Source organism: Hippocampus bargibanti, linkage group LG04, assembly GCF_051943395.1.
Source record: "Hippocampus bargibanti isolate YZ-2025 linkage group LG04, ASM5194339v1, whole genome shotgun sequence".
NCBI lineage: Eukaryota > Metazoa > Chordata > Actinopteri > Syngnathiformes > Syngnathidae > Hippocampus > Hippocampus bargibanti.
The window spans coordinates 26859948-26875604 of NC_142737.1; the positions used below are offsets into that span (position 1 = coordinate 26859948).

Sequence of the window (15657 nt, forward strand, 5' to 3'; positions counted from 1 at the left end):
AATGTTGAACATGTTACAACATGCAAACTTTCTGTGAAATTATTTAACCATATCATTTTGTTGTATCATATTTGTTCCAGGTAAAATTAAGTACTCAGAAAGGGTCTATGATGCCTGTATGGAGGCCTTTGATTGCCTGCCCCTTGCTGCCCTGCTTAACCAACAGTTTTTGTGTGTACATGGTGGACTCTCACCAGAAATTAACTGCCTTGACGACATAAGGAAAGTAAGTGTCATACTGCGAAAGAACACATTGGTCTCACACTGTCATCAAAGCAAAACATATAATGCGTGTTAACCTGTCATTTCTTACAGTTAGATAGATTTAAAGAGCCGCCAGCGTTTGGCCCAATGTGCGACCTGATTTGGGCTGACCCTGGTGAAGACTATGGGAGTGAAAAGACAACTGAACATTTTAACCACAATTCTGTTCGAGGCTGCTCCTACTTTTTCAGGTATTAAATTAAACCCCCTTGTCAGTTAGTCCTCCTAATACCAATGAATGTCTATATTGTTCTATACAGCAGCAAGTAATCGGTAAAGTAATATTTAAAAAAAATCCAGAAATCTTGCTTTTCTGTTGTCAGTGACTAAACAATGTGTACCTAACTGAGTTGCATTTCACATATCTTTCATTTGTCACAAAAAGTCAAGTCAACGTGTCCTTGTTTCTTCCTTTGCAGTTACTCCGCAGTCTGTGACTTTTTGGTAAATAATAACTTGCTATCAGTAATAAGAGCCCATGAAGCCCAAGATGCAGGGTAAGTAGTTTTTCTGCTTTCTATTCGCCATAATGTGCAACAAGTCTTCAGTTCAATAAAATGGGAAAGGCATTTTTTTCTGATTCGAGTATCTGTTTATTTAAGTGTACACCATCAGGAAGTAGCCACATCACTACTTGTTCACACGATTATTGTTTTTTTATTATGGAAAATGTTCACAGCAATGTTTCACAGGGTAATGGCTGACAATATTAATTTTCCAGACTTGGGGGGGTCGCTTATCGCTGTCACAAACTGTTGCTTCAGATGAGAATAATACAGTGTGGTCCTGAAATAATATTTAACTGCTCATTACTAGCGCTAAATTAAATCACCAAATTATGCTGACGCTGTATTGTGCAATAATAGCAGTGCTCAAGTTAATAGACCAAAATGACACTTCACACTTTTAACACAGTTACCATTCTGACTGCTCACTCTGTAACAAACCAGACAAAGTGGGTTTTAGCCAGCAACATTGCACCTGGGTTTCTGGTGTCTCTAAATCTAAATACTGTACCTGTTTGTTCAATTTGAATTTTCAATCAAATTTCTGAATACCAAAATATTTCATAACTGCAGCCCTAATATGCAAGATGCCTGAGTGCTTTTGTTTTGTGTCCCAATAGATATCGGATGTACCGAAAAAGTCAGACCACGGGCTTCCCTTCCTTAATTACAATCTTTTCAGCTCCAAATTATCTCGATGTGTACAACAACAAAGGTTTGTCTCAGTTTCTTTGATTTGGCAGTTAGTATTCTCACTCACCTTCAGATCATAATCTTCAGATTTAATCTTCTTTGTGCTGTAGCTGCTGTATTAAAATATGAGAACAACGTGATGAATATTCGACAGTTCAACTGCTCCCCCCACCCGTACTGGTTACCCAACTTTATGGATGTCTTCACATGGTCTTTGCCATTTGTTGGAGAAAAAGGTATGTTGGAAAAATAAAAATGGTGGCATTTAGTTAATTCACTCTAATTGTTCCAATGAAATGATATAGTGGCAGAGATTACCATATACTACATGCAACATTTGTCCAACGACTGGGCAAGTGGCGCATTAATGTAAAATGTTTTTGTCGTTCCCGGCTCGGGGAACTTCACAGTGGAACACATCGGCAAAAAAGAAAAGAAATAGTTTAAAGGGGTGCAACAGAAAGTGTTAGTCAAGTGTTTGACTGAGTTGCAAAAAATACACTGATGGCTCAAGCAATTTTGGAGTAGACAGCAACTGCACAAAGTTCTGCAGGGGAGCGTAAAGTTCTGTCGTGAAAACTAGAGACAGCAGATTGGTGCCCAATTTTGCACATTATTTAAGGCCCATATAATTTCTGTCACGTTCAGCAGTCAAGACAGACTGTGAGTGGGTTTTAACCACGACTGATGAAATCACAATACCTGCAAAACTACTGGTAGTCAAATGTTTACTACATGCAAAGTAATGAGTATAACTGTTTTTTTTATGTCAATGTGAGATTGCGTGCGTTTTTGTCAGGATATGTAAATATGTATGTAAATGGGTAAACACAACATTTTTGTATCACTTTATTTTCAAAACACATTTAACTTTTGTTTACGTGTTTTGGTTGGCAGTACTTTGAAAATAATAGTGGTCCTCCTCCCCCCAAAAAAACAGACACCAAGTATGTGCTAAATTAACTTTGACAACTACTGAAGTTTTTTTTTTTTATCTAAACACATTCTTGAGGATATGTCTCCACCAAAACCACCCAATGACCAAATGAAAGATAAAATCTTGAACAAAAAAAAAATCTTTAATATTGGGGGAAAAAAACAGCCATTCTGGGAATCCACTGGTTTACCAAATCGAACATATGCGGGTGCATCACTGTTTGTGTCAAGGTTTATTTACCATACAGTATTCCTTATCCCAGAAAGTTTGTCAGTGTATTGTCTTGAATACTAATAATTTGTACCTTATTATGGTTGCCTCAATTTTTCCCAATTTTCAGTTTTTCTGTAAATTTCTTTCATCTATAGTGACAGAGATGTTGGTGAATGTGCTCAACATTTGCTCTGATGATGAGCTCATGTCAGAGGGAGATGATCTATATGAAGGTAAGGGTGCAGTTATTATCTTATAAAATGTCCGCCCTCTAAAACTCAACATTCATACACCCGGTTTTACAGTGGTGGCAGCTGCCACCTTTATCAAATACTTAGCCATTGCTGTTGCCGTCCTTACCATCGTCAGTGAATCCATTAATATCAAATTTGAAATTTCATGATAAATGTATTTAGAATTCTGTCATTACCATACCTCATTCTTTCAAAAAGAAATGGTTGCAGAAAATGATGTGCCCCAAAAAAGTCACCACCTGTCGAATTTTTCTCGAACAAAGTTAAACAAATAACACGACACACAGGGACGATTGTCTTTTTAACGGTGGAAGAGAAACTCTGAGGGCGAACAACGATAGTTGCCCCGTGATCACAAGAGTTTCTTTTCCTCCAGTCGGATTTCTCTCGTTTATATTTGCAAAATACAAGAAAAACATGATATTTGCATAGCATGGTCCTGGTCCGACCTTACTGTAATGGGGACTTTTCACATGACAAATGTCTGCCTGGGCGCGACGCCCGTTCCCAAACCGTTTTTGATATTCTACAACACTTTGTTCCCAAATTGTTTATTCCCACTGAGTGACCAAGTCTAGCCTTCTTCCATCTGTTCACCCCCCCCCCCCCCTTGACATAACTGTGGACTTCAAAAGACCCCCCAAAAAAAAAAAAAAAAAAAAAAAAAAAAAAAAAAAAAAAGGTGGTCTTTGCACACAGGCATTTCGGGGCACGGAATATGCACCCAAAGGTCGAGACATGCCCAAATCAAATGAAACTTTAAACATGATACAATTTTGCTAGTAGATTTTCCTGAGCCTAATCCCATGCTCAAATGCATACAGGGCTATTCAAAACAATTGGCCATTTGCAAGCATGCACACACAAAGGTATCTTTCTTAATCTGCAAGCAAGAAACCTGTCCGTGTCGGCAATAAATCACGAATTTCAATTCTTGAAGAAAATTGTTGTTTTCTCAGTGATATGCTGTGTCATCCAGGTGGCACCACAGCAATGCGTAAAGAGGTAATCCGGAACAAGATTCGTGCAGTTGGGAAAATGGCCCGTGTCTTCTCAGTCCTCAGGTATGAAGCATTGATCTCCTCTCTGACTGCTCCCTGAAGAACTGCTGCTTTGTTATGCGTCAGCTTGGGTGTAACTTTCTTTATAAATAAATCAGGGGTCCCCAAACTTTTTCCTGTGAGGGCCACATAACTTTCCCCTTCTGTTATGGGGGGCCAGTGTCAGTTTGTAACAGAAAAAGTGTGACGATCGTAGGGGAGCTTAAACAATTGTTTTCCAGAAAGCCACACATAACCAAATAACCCTTTCCAGGTTCTTTACAGAAAAAAAGTCAGGAAACAAATAATAACACTATTAATGAAATAAATAATAACTAAATAACCCTCTCCGAGTTCTTCACAGAAAAAATCTGGAAATAATTAACACTATTTATGAAATAAATAACTAAATAACTCACTGGGTTCTTCATAGAAAAACAGGAAATAAATAACACTATTTATGAAATAAATAATAACTAAATAACTCTCTCTGTGTTCTTCGTAGAAAAAAGCCATGGAACATTAACTTTCTGTTGTGCCATGCACAATCTTAACAGATAAAAGTTCAGCTCAGTTGTCAGAGCAGAATCTCTCTGACACATATGAGCAGTGTCTTAAATTTCTTGTGTTCCTTCCTCATAATCCTTTTGTAGGTTCCAGTAGGCTTGTAGACACCGCTGTTTGCAGCTCTTATCAACTTCCCTGTGAAAACCACAAAGTATATATATATATGAGAAAGTGAACTAAGTGATACAGCACCTACACAGCACAATACATTTCACTACCAGTATGGCTGTAAAGATGGATTTTATCCCAGTAGATTTTATTATGATTCTATTTGTTTATGCTCAGAATGACTCATTCAGGTCAGAAAAGTGAGTTTACCTATGTATGTTCATCAGTGTGAACTGTGGTTCTGCATCTGGCTGGTGAGAAGTTGAATATCAGGTTCCATTCTAGTTACGGACAGTCTCAAGCACTGATGCAAAAATGACCAGCCGCGCTCTGTCTTGCACGTCCGTGCTCTCATCCAGTGCTAATGAAAAAAGTCTAATTCTTTCGTCTTTGGCTGCAGCTGGGCATATACATTCATCCCGATTTCTTCACCGCGTCTGGTGATTGTACTCGCCAACAGACCTACGGCATTATATGCATCTTCTCTAGATGCAACTCCTCCGCGACAGCATCCACACATTTCTTAACAAACTCTCCGTCCGTGAAAGGCTTACCGCTGCTTGCTATCAGCTCAGCAACCCGAAAGCTGGCCCGAACGGATGCCTTCTTCAGCTGAGCTTGGCGTACAAATGTATTCTGCTGAGATAGTAGTCCACTTTTCGCTTTGAGAGTTTGTCTGCTCATATTTGGTTTTGCAAGCTATCGTGCTTGTCTTTGTGACGGGATTCATAGTGTCTGCAAAGATTGTATTCTTTGAATACCGCCACCGCCTCTTGACAGATGAGACAAACAGCCTTTTCTTTGCATTGAACATAAAAATAATCGTTTGTCCACTGCAGGTTAAATACCCTGCATTCTGAATCAATTTTTCTCTTCCCTAACCTTTTCACCATTTTTCCGTTCACTCTTTAACAGGAAGGTTTACAAGAGAAAACGGGTCTGGGACCAAATAGAGCGCCTAACTGAGCGCACCTGAATATACCACCGGACTCCCAAATAGGAAAAAAAATCTGATAGCATCTCTGGTATTGTTCAGGGGGCCGGGCCAAATGTGCTGACGGGCCGGACACCGCCCGCGGGCCGTAGTTTGGTGACCCCTGGCATCAATGTATGTTGGGTAGCGACAGTGACAACATTTGAGCGCTTAAGGCATGGGTGTCAAAGTCAAGGCCCGCGGGCCAAATATAGTCCACCACATCAATTTATTCGGCCCGCAAAACCAAATCAAGAGTGTCAAGCATCATGGTGCTTGCCAAGTCTGAACCAAAATTTCAAATTGTCATACGTAAACCACAATAACAGTCATTATTCTTGACTTCAGATTTGAAAACCAATTATTCCTTAATTTGTGGTGCGTCCTGTACGTAATAATGGAGATGGTTTCCCCAAATTCATAACAGCGCGAGAGAGGAAACCATAACTACAATGTGACCCACAGCAACAAAATGTTTGACTCCTCTGCCTTAAGGCTTTCAGTCATGGATGGAAGGACAGATAACAACAATGAAACCATTACAAAACAACAACAAAACAAGTCCCCCCCCCCCCCCCCTGTTGCCACAATGTGACGTATTTGCGCCTGTGTGCTTTGCTTGTGTTGTGGTCCAGGGAGGAGAGTGAGAGCGTATTAACTCTCAAAGGTCTTACCCCAACCGGTACTCTTCCCATGGGAGTACTGTCCGGTGGAAAGCAGACATTACAGACCGGTAAGTAATCTTTTATCCTCTGCCTTCCTCAGAGCTTTGTGCATTTTGACTGACCATAAATTCCCACGAACATTCCCTCACCTTTGTGTCACCAAGCATGTATTTTTGTTTGAGATCAAAACTTTCTGCCTCCAGAATGATTGGTCGAGTAGGCGGGTTTATTTGGACTGACTGTAGAATATGGTCATTGTAGATAGTGGGAAATGAATAACTGACTTATAAAAAAAAACATATTTATGGTTTCAAATCCCACATGGAGGGTGACAAGTGGGATACAGATCATGAATGAAGTTATCATAGCTTTGGTCTTATGCCAGTAACTTTAAAAGGGCTTTGGATCAATGCCAGAATGCTCATCACAAGAGGCACCCCCGCATTGTCAAGGCCAACTTGTCAGCCTATTGCTGAGAAAAGGCTGCCGACCCTTTGATCTAAAGGTCAGTGACTGGCCTCCGAAAATGTTGGGTGCCACGCTGGAGACGTACAGAAGTTCCGGAGTCATCAGAAGGGGAACCACGTGTTATGACCTTTTGGGAGAATGTCATTGTTCATTTTCCCTCCGCTTTCCGAGCTGCAAGTCAGCGTCAAATTTGTAGGCCCTTGATAGTAAATTTTTTGTCCCTGACAATCTCACCAAGCTTACTAGAGGGCATATCAAGCATCTAATACTTAACATAAAAGGCAAATTAAAAGAAAACATTAACAATTTCACGCACCAATAATGATAACCTGTAACTGATAACATGATGTAAGCGATGTCCCCGAAAGGATGAACATATCAGACAAATGGCAGCCAGACCACAGCCCACTGCCAAGAATCTGGATCCCCCTCACGTTGTTCGCCTCCATTGATTTGTACCAGCATGTTTATTTGTTCTTTTGGGTATTCTAAATTGATATAAAATAGGGGTGTTCAAACGTTTTGCAAGGAGGGCCAGATTCGGTGTCTTAAAAATGTAGGGGGTGCAACCTTGGCGGACTTACTTTACATGTAACAACAATTTCAATAAATTTCAGCGAGCCATTTTTTCTTTTTTAATTTTGAGCTATCACAAACAAGCATGTGTTCATTTGAAACATGCATTCCAAAATAGAATTTGAAATTGAGAATTTAAATAGAATATTCACTTAAAGGACAACCGACGTCTCTGGACAAGTTGTGTCCATAATTTGTAAAATGGCTTCAAATGACTTCTACTGAGCGTATTTTACAAAGATTCCACCAAATATAGCTATATTTTACATTTTAAGACTTGCGCTGAATATTCAGGAAGTCTTGTTTTTGAGTTGGTGACGAGTCCTCACGTTACGTCATGAAAGGACCCCCCCTGACCGAAAAAAAGACACATTGTAGCAGTCCTTCATCACGTCAATGTATTTTGCTGTACTGTTTGTCTGAAAACCTTGGTGTTGCACCCAAAAGCCGCCAGAAGAGGGCGTCCAAGCTCATTGGAAGGAATTCATCAGCCTGTGGAAACAGGCTGATTCATTCCTCACGGGAGCTGGTCGCCATCTTTGGGTGCGACATTCCCCCCCGCCCGTTTGCCTCAAAATGACTCGGAAAATAATTCTTTAATCGATTGCAAACTTGTATGCTTTCCTCTTCAGAACTATTTGAATCATATTCATAACTGGATGTGTAACAAGAAAGCATATTCTTCGAATCTGAAGCCATTGTTTTTATCCTCCAGCAATGCAAGACGTCTTGGCGTGACTTTCTGAAAATGCCGAATTCGCAGCTCAATTTTTTGCAGATTTTGAACACTTTGTCATTTTTATTGATGTTTTGCATTTGAATAAAAATATCATACTGCGTGTTTTGGGTATTTTAGATGCTATAAAACGTTTTTCTGATGTCAGTTAAGAAACAAAAAAGTGACGTCGTTGTCCTTTAACTTCACTTTTTAACACACTGTTTTTGTAACAGTTGAACAGAATTGTTTTGTGAATTGTCACCAGTTTAGAATTGTTTTAAAAAATTTAGAAAATTGCCATTTTGCCATTGAGAGAATGAAGATTATGTTTGTGCGTCTAAACAAATACATGACAGCATGTGTGGCGTAGTTCTGTGTGTGTCCTGTGAGACTGTGCCGCACAGATGTGTCATAATGCCTCATCATTGTTGTACATTTCCAAATCTCCCTCTTTGGCTTGGATATGTCAATGTTTGTGCATGCAATCAATGGCCCACGCTAACAGATGTGGAAGTTGATCTATGATGCGAACTGGGTTCAGCCAAAATCGCGTCCGCCCATTTGTTTCAGTATTGCTCTGCATTTCATTTTCCGCATTCTGGGAGGAGTCAATGCAACGAAGATCGATGTAGCACACACAATGTGATTTATTCAACTTGTAAAAATTACAATCCTGCTTTTGCGTCTTTACGTACAGGTGCTAAATGTTATGCCTGGTGGTGAGAGGGAGGGAAAAACAAAACATTTTCTTAACTGCCAGAAGGAAAAATGTAGACAGTAGATGAGAAAGGCAATTTTGGAGTGTCAGCGTTGTCCGAGTTTCAGTCAAAAGGTGCCTTAGCATTTCACTCGTGATAGAGCTCAATGTTTTCATCACAATCTGCTCAAGATTGTCTGGCACATCCTATTGGCATACAGCCAGGGACAGTGAAATGAAACACAACACGTTTAATGCCATTTATTGGCTTCCGTCAAGTTATTGGAGCAATTGTTTTTCTCATCTTATGCTTTTGACTAGCATTATTTTCATCTTCATATTACACTTCATGTTGCTTTCCCATTTTTTTTCCCTGGTGAAAACCCTCAGAGGGTGTAGCTGGAGCAATCCCCTCTTGAAAAATCCGGCCAACCCCAGCACTTTTACATTTGCCCCCAACAGTGCACACAATTGCGTTAAGAGTTGGCAAACATGCAATTTAGTGGCTGTTGGAGATCTTAGTAAATAAGACCCTTAGTGCTCAGCCAAACGCCCCTGCTCTCTATTTCTAAATCCTTTCTAAAGAGCCTTTAACGCTGGCTGCAGACTCTTTTCTTGATCCTAGCCATTTTATATCTTGCATATTTTTTTCTAATAGTAAGAGGCCATACCATGATTGGTGACATTGTGGTTGACGAACTTGACGACTGTTAATGACATCAGGGTTTAACTTGAATGACTGTATTTGCTGGCTGTTATTTGCTGCATTGTAACGTCTCCCCTTTTTTTCCTTCTCCCCCGTCCTGCCCCAACTCCATTCTAACATAGCTACTATTGAGGCAGCTAAAGCAAAAGGTACGCATGGCTTTTGGGTTCCGTTCTCACTTTTGTGTTCTCTTTATTGTTATTCACATTCACAGTTGTATCTACTAATGCAGTGTTGACTGTAATCTTTAAATTGGCTTCTCTTGCATTATCAGTGTCTGTTAGCTTCTGCTTTTCTGATATGACGCTTCGACGGACAGTAGTTGCACTGTTGCCACTGCAAAAGATTTGTTTTTCAAGAAATGCACACTCATTGGGCAAAAGTGAATGTAATGAGCAGAACAAATGTAAAATGATTTCACGCACCCTGTAAAGTGAGAATGTGCTCGACCGACCACTGTCCTTGAAATGGTTCAGATCTGCACACTATTGTTACAGTATAAAGTTGTGTGATACGTTATAGTGGTTGCAGTTAGAAAGATACGTTTGTGTGGTCATGCGGGAGGGTTTCTTGCCTCCAGTGGCTCCCCACACAGAGAAAAAGCCTGTTAAGACCTTGCTAAGACCTGGGACATCCCTTCCTGGGATATTTTCAGCAACTAATCCTGTTACACTTTGTGGATGTTGCTGAATTGACTGCCCCTCCTGTTTGGTTTGTAGGCTAATAAGCTCCATTCCTGCAAGGTCAAACACACTAATGCACATGACGGAAAAAAACACAGGGATATTAATTCAGGTGATTTGCAAACAAATGCATTACAATTACCGTATTTTCCCGTGTAAAAGGCGCAGCGGAGTACGTATAAGGTACACCCCCAATCAATGGTGTATTTTCAAACACTCCATATATAAGGCGGACTATAAGGCGCAATTTCAATTACAGTAAAGTCTCGTTATATCGATATCGGATATATCCATAGTCCCGGTTATATCGATACTATTTCTATGCACGCACTGAGAAAATTACATGCAAACAGGGTCGGATATATCGATAGTCCCGGTTATATCGATATTTTTTCGGACTCCCTTGAATATCGATATAACGAGACTTTACTGTAATTAAAAAATGTTTTCCAAATATAATAGAGTAATATATACGTTTTCCAAATATAAGGCACACCACATTATAAGGCACTACAGTAGAGTCTTTGTCTTCTACAGGGGGAAATGGAGTCGGTGTAGGTGCGAGACCTGTTGTGGCTCAATATTACTTTACATGTAAGGCGCACCAGCGTGGAAGGCGTAGCGTAATCTTCAGAAGAAAATCAATTGTTTGGGTGTGCTTCATATACCGGAAATTGCGGTACTGTATTTTCCGGTGTATAAGGCGCACCCAAAAGCCAAAAGGCCGACTCCATTTCCCCCTTTAGAAGATGTAATGCACAGTCCATGCTGGGATATATAACAAGTAACCTCAGCCTCTACTGTAGCGCCTTTTATATGGAAAACAATGAAGATTTTAAACATGTCATTCATTGAATGTGCGCTTTATAGTCTGGAGTGCTTATACACTGAAAAATATGGTACTTTGCTGAAGCTTGACTGCAGGAATGCAATCAGTTTCACAGGCTAACTGAGTTAGCTTCATTTCATATTTGTTTTTTATTGTATTTTTATTTTTATTTTTTTTTTGGGGGGGGCAGTGGTTACAGTGTTTTTGATCCAAATTAGCCAGATGGATTTTAAGTGAGATTTTTTTTTCCACTCCAAATTCATTAAACGATCGCGCTTTGTTTCCCGGGATACAGTTAACACTTTCAGAAACTTTTCCCACAAGGTTGGACGCTTAGAATTGTCCATAGGGTCTTTGTGAGATCAATAGTTGAGAAAACTGATTGATTATTTAATTTATGGAGTGACTAGTTTTGTTTGAGCCCCCAGGAACAATATTTCAAGCCAACAGGAGAAAAGAAAGTGAGAAAGAAATTCATCATGGCTAAAACAGTTCCGCTTAAACAGTAAACCTGCTGTAGATATGTTCACATGCATCGGTACAATGATTAGCGACATCTCACAAGGTGGCAGACATCTGAGTGTGCAAGAGAACTAACTGTTAAATATTTGATACACTGCATGTTTTTCAATATGTTCTGCAGTGTTTGTTGTCATTTTAACTTGCTTGACGATGAAAGACTCAATCATGTGTCAAACAGCAGTTGTTTTTTCGTTTGCTCACTCTTTCTGGCTGGTTTCCATGGCTTTTTCGGGAACACGACGTAAGTCAACCGAGCACGAGGTGTTTAAATGTCATAGTTTGTCCAAATTATTGTGCATGTGTTGTATTTACTGTGCTGGGTTTAGCTGATACTGTACGGTGTCATTTAAAGGACAACCGACGTCTCCGGACAAGTTGTGTCCATAATTTGTAAAATGGCTTCAAATGACTTCTACAGAGCGTATTTTACAAAGATTCCACCGCATATAGCTATATTTTACATTTTAAAACTCGCGCTGAATATTCAGGAAGTCTTGTTTTTGAGTTGGTGACGAGTCCATACGTAACGTCACCAAAGAACCGCCCTTTGACCGTAAAAAAAAAAGCATTGTAGCGGTCCTTCCATCACGTCAATGTATTTTGCTGTACTTGTTTGGTCTGGGCACATCGTGTTGCACCCAAAAGCCGCCAGAAGGCCAGAAGAGGGCGTCCAAGCTCCATATAAGGAATTTATCAGCCTGTGGAAGCAGAGGTGGCCACTGAGGGCGCCATTTTGTGCCTCTTTTTTTTGGGGTGAGAGATTTTCCCCCAATGTTGCCTCAAAATAGCACATATAATTCTTTAATCGATTGCAAACATGTATGCTTTCCTCTTCAGAACTATTTGAATCATATTCATAACTGGATGTGTAACAAGAAAGCATATTCCCCGAATCTGAAGCCATTGTTTGGATTCTCCAGCAATGCAAGACGTGTTGGCGTGACGTCACGAACTGGAGGCGGGACTTTCTGAAAATGCCCAATTCGCAGCTCAATTTTTTGCAGATTTTGGACACTTTAAGTCATTTTTATTGGTGTTTTGCATTTGACTAAAAATATCATACTCAGTGTTTTGTGTATTTTAGATGCTATAAAACGTTTTTCTGGTGTCAGTTAAAAAACAAAAAAGTGACATTGGTTGTCCTTTAAGAAAAAAATACTCTGATGGCAGAAAAGCATTGTGCACAACTGTGACAGCAGCAACTCAAGTAACTCATTTTGGTTTTGTTTTTAAACCCTTCAGCCATCCAAGGCTTCTCTCCTACAAGGAAGATTCGTAATTTTGAGGAGGCACGTGGCCTGGACAGGATAAACGAAAGGATGCCTCCTCGCAAAGATGGCCAGCAGCCGGACGGCACCACCATCAGTAACAGCGCAGCCAATAAGAACGGCACCAACGGATAGGCCATAGAAGCTGCATCTAAAAGTCCCCCCAGCCCCCCCCCCCCCCCCACGCTTCCCCGCCATCCCACTCCACCTTGCTTTGCTGTCCCATCCATCCCTTTGTCAGTCTCTTCCCCCGAAACCAACTGTCGTTATTGGTGGTAAATACAAAAGGAGACAAAATCGCTAGCAAAATCTTTTTTGGTGGGTGTGGAAAAAAAAAAAACAATCTTTGGGGAATCTTATTTATTCAAGGGATATACTAGATGTCGAATAGCTCCTGGCGACTGAATGGAAATATTTTGCAATTGTTGACATTTTTGCTGTACACTAAAGTCCATGCTTATTCATGTTGCAGTTATGCAGGATAGATCTATATGATACATTGAATTTGGTAAGATGAAGCTTTAGCCTTATTCGGCCCCTCCTCTCATCTGTTTGCTGTTTACGTGTGTGTCGATAGATACGTTGAAGAATGAATTCTTTCGCCCCATCGTCTCCATGATGAAGTTTTTGTCAAGATATTAACTGGGGTACACTGCGTCTCGTGGTTGGGGGTTACTATTTTATACTTTGAGCAAAAACATGATGTCTTACGAAATGTTCACAAAACTTTGGTGAAGCCCAAAGATTTAGAAAAATGAATGAGTATTTTTTTTCTCTCAGCCACACTACAGTATACTGTATTACCATTAGTGAATGAAACCGATTGAAAATTAAGACAGAATTCTGTTTGTGCTGTAGGCCTAATGTGTGTTAGTTAGTTGACATAATGGCAGCTAGGACGTTTGCTCCCACCTAAACCAAATTAGGGGATGTATAGTGCAGCACGACATAAGGCACCATTTCCGGCACCACAGTCCTGCCACATTATGGATGGAATCATTCTGAAACTGAATCAGGGCCAATCGTTTTCAAAATCCATCCATCCATCTTTCCTCATAAGGATTGGGTCAATTTAAACAAAAGAGGACATTGTTGCCCAAGAAACATAGGAGCTGTTGGGCATACTCACTGACTCTGGACTTTTATTGAGTGAAATATTTCTGTGTTTCAATGAAATACAGCAGCCAAAACTGCTGCTTTATGGTTAAACTCTGTTTTAGGTCTCTATGTTGCTTTACGCAAGCTGTACAAGTGTCTCCATCTATTGTTAATTATACAATATGCAGACTGTGTGCCCGTGCGTGTGTGTGTGTGTGTGTGTGTGTGTGCGTGGGTGTATGTGTGTGCGCCCCCCCTCCCCGCCCTTCCAAAATTTGTGACTACTCTAAAGGGGGAAAAAAGGCTTCTTAAATTACTTTCATATGTTAAATTGAGACACAATAGACCAAGGGGTCAAACTCATTTTTGTTGTGGGCCACATTGTAGTTACGGTGGGCCGTTATGAATTTGGGGAAACCATTTGAATATTTAATCCCCTCCACGTGTTACGAATAGAACCCACAAAAAAATTAATGAACAACTAGTTTTCAAATTTGAAGTAAAAAATAATGACTGTTATTGTGGTTCATAGGAAACAATTTGAAATTTTGGTTTTGACTTTGCAAGCATTGTGGCACTTTGCTTTTGCGGGCCGAATGAAATGATGTGGAGGGCCAGATTTGGCCCCCCGGCCTTGACTTGGACACCCGTGTAAGACACGGATGTTCATATTTGGAGCACTACCACACACATCTCTCAAAAGCTTAGCAGTCCACTATTGGTTGATTTGCCTGTCGCAGGTTCCTTTTTACAAGCTAGGGTGGGAGCCACGTAATAGTCGCTGTGATTTCTTGGTGTCTTTGAAGTTTTACTGTAGCTTGGCTCTCACTTACTGATCACTTTCACTTAATCTTCATTGGCACCCAAAGAACCCTTTAAGACTCGCTTTTACCTTTTACTAGAAATAACTGGAGGAGGAGTTGGGGCACGTATATGTGCAATATTTGTTTGCTTAAAAAAATAAATAAAAGGGAAAACAATCAATCCACAGACTTTAGGAATATTTTTTCCCTCAAAACTGTCTATGTTCATACTGTATGTGACCCAGCGCCTCCTCTCGTTTCAACTGGTGCTGTTCTCTACCCAATGCTTGGTATCTGCCACTTGAGTCATGGGTGGGTGAAGCTTCAATGAAAGAATATGCTCTCTTCATGTAAAAAAAGTCCTTTGATTTCATTTGATGACTTGTTTGCTGAGGATATGTACTGTGTGTGTACAGAATGCAAACAGTCAAGCAATGCAGCGTGTTTGAGGAGGAGTTCCTAAAGTCCAACTCAGCGGCGAACATCGTGAATAGGTCGTGAATGGTCACAGATGTTTGCCAACAGGTTGATTGTTCACAAAACAGTCTTTCTTGCTGCAAGGAAGTTTTGAACACCAATCCCAAATTTCCTTCGCCGCTCAATGGTATACCGGCTGAAGTTAAGTATTTGCTCTAATGTGCACAACTTTTCAGAAAGACCCTAAAGTATTGAATTTAAAGTTAATCATATTTGTTACTTTGAAAAGTGAAGCTTTATTGGGTTACTCACATAGTATACTGACCCATTCGGTCTTATACTTTACATATCATATAATGTAAAAAATGAAGAAAAACTGCTCAGAAAGAATCTACTGGTGAAAATGTACTGTGCGTATCATGCAAGGCCATGAAATCTTCTATATACTGTAGATGTATCACTTGAAAGCAAATAAATTTAAATCCTGTTTTATTTCATTGTGTGTTGTTGGTTCTTAGAGTGAAACCTCATTTCGCACCTGCAGCATTGTTCTAAATTACTCGTGATGATCATACCAGATAATGTTCAGTTGTTATTTTTGAAAGCGCTACAATGGATTCAACTTGTTGGATTTGAGCTTTTCTCTTACCAA

At 40.1% G+C, this 15657-nt stretch overlaps 1 protein-coding gene across 5 annotated transcripts in view; it reads left to right on the top strand.

Annotated features, from left to right (window-relative positions):
- The window catches only part of ppp3cca (protein phosphatase 3, catalytic subunit, gamma isozyme, a), a 59470-nt gene extending 43968 nt beyond the window's left edge, over nucleotides 1-15502 (top strand). For 3 of the 5 annotated variants that reach the window (XM_088994958.1, XM_088994959.1, XM_088994955.1), the window contains exons 5-14: nucleotides 81-226; nucleotides 316-455; nucleotides 684-761; nucleotides 1391-1485; nucleotides 1574-1699; nucleotides 2769-2846; nucleotides 3847-3931; nucleotides 6191-6288; nucleotides 9508-9534; nucleotides 12662-15502. In XM_088994958.1, the coding sequence (XP_088851084.1) occupies nucleotides 81-226; nucleotides 316-455; nucleotides 684-761; nucleotides 1391-1485; nucleotides 1574-1699; nucleotides 2769-2846; nucleotides 3847-3931; nucleotides 6191-6288; nucleotides 9508-9534; nucleotides 12662-12822 (1034 nt within the window). In that variant the 3' untranslated portion in view covers nucleotides 12823-15502. The remainder of the gene's footprint in view (nucleotides 1-80; nucleotides 227-315; nucleotides 456-683; nucleotides 762-1390; nucleotides 1486-1573; nucleotides 1700-2768; nucleotides 2847-3846; nucleotides 3932-6190; nucleotides 6289-9507; nucleotides 9535-12661) is intronic. The other 2 variants (XM_088994956.1, XM_088994957.1) reach the window with 2 other exon arrangements.
- The last annotated feature ends 155 nt before the right edge of the window (nucleotides 15503-15657 follow it).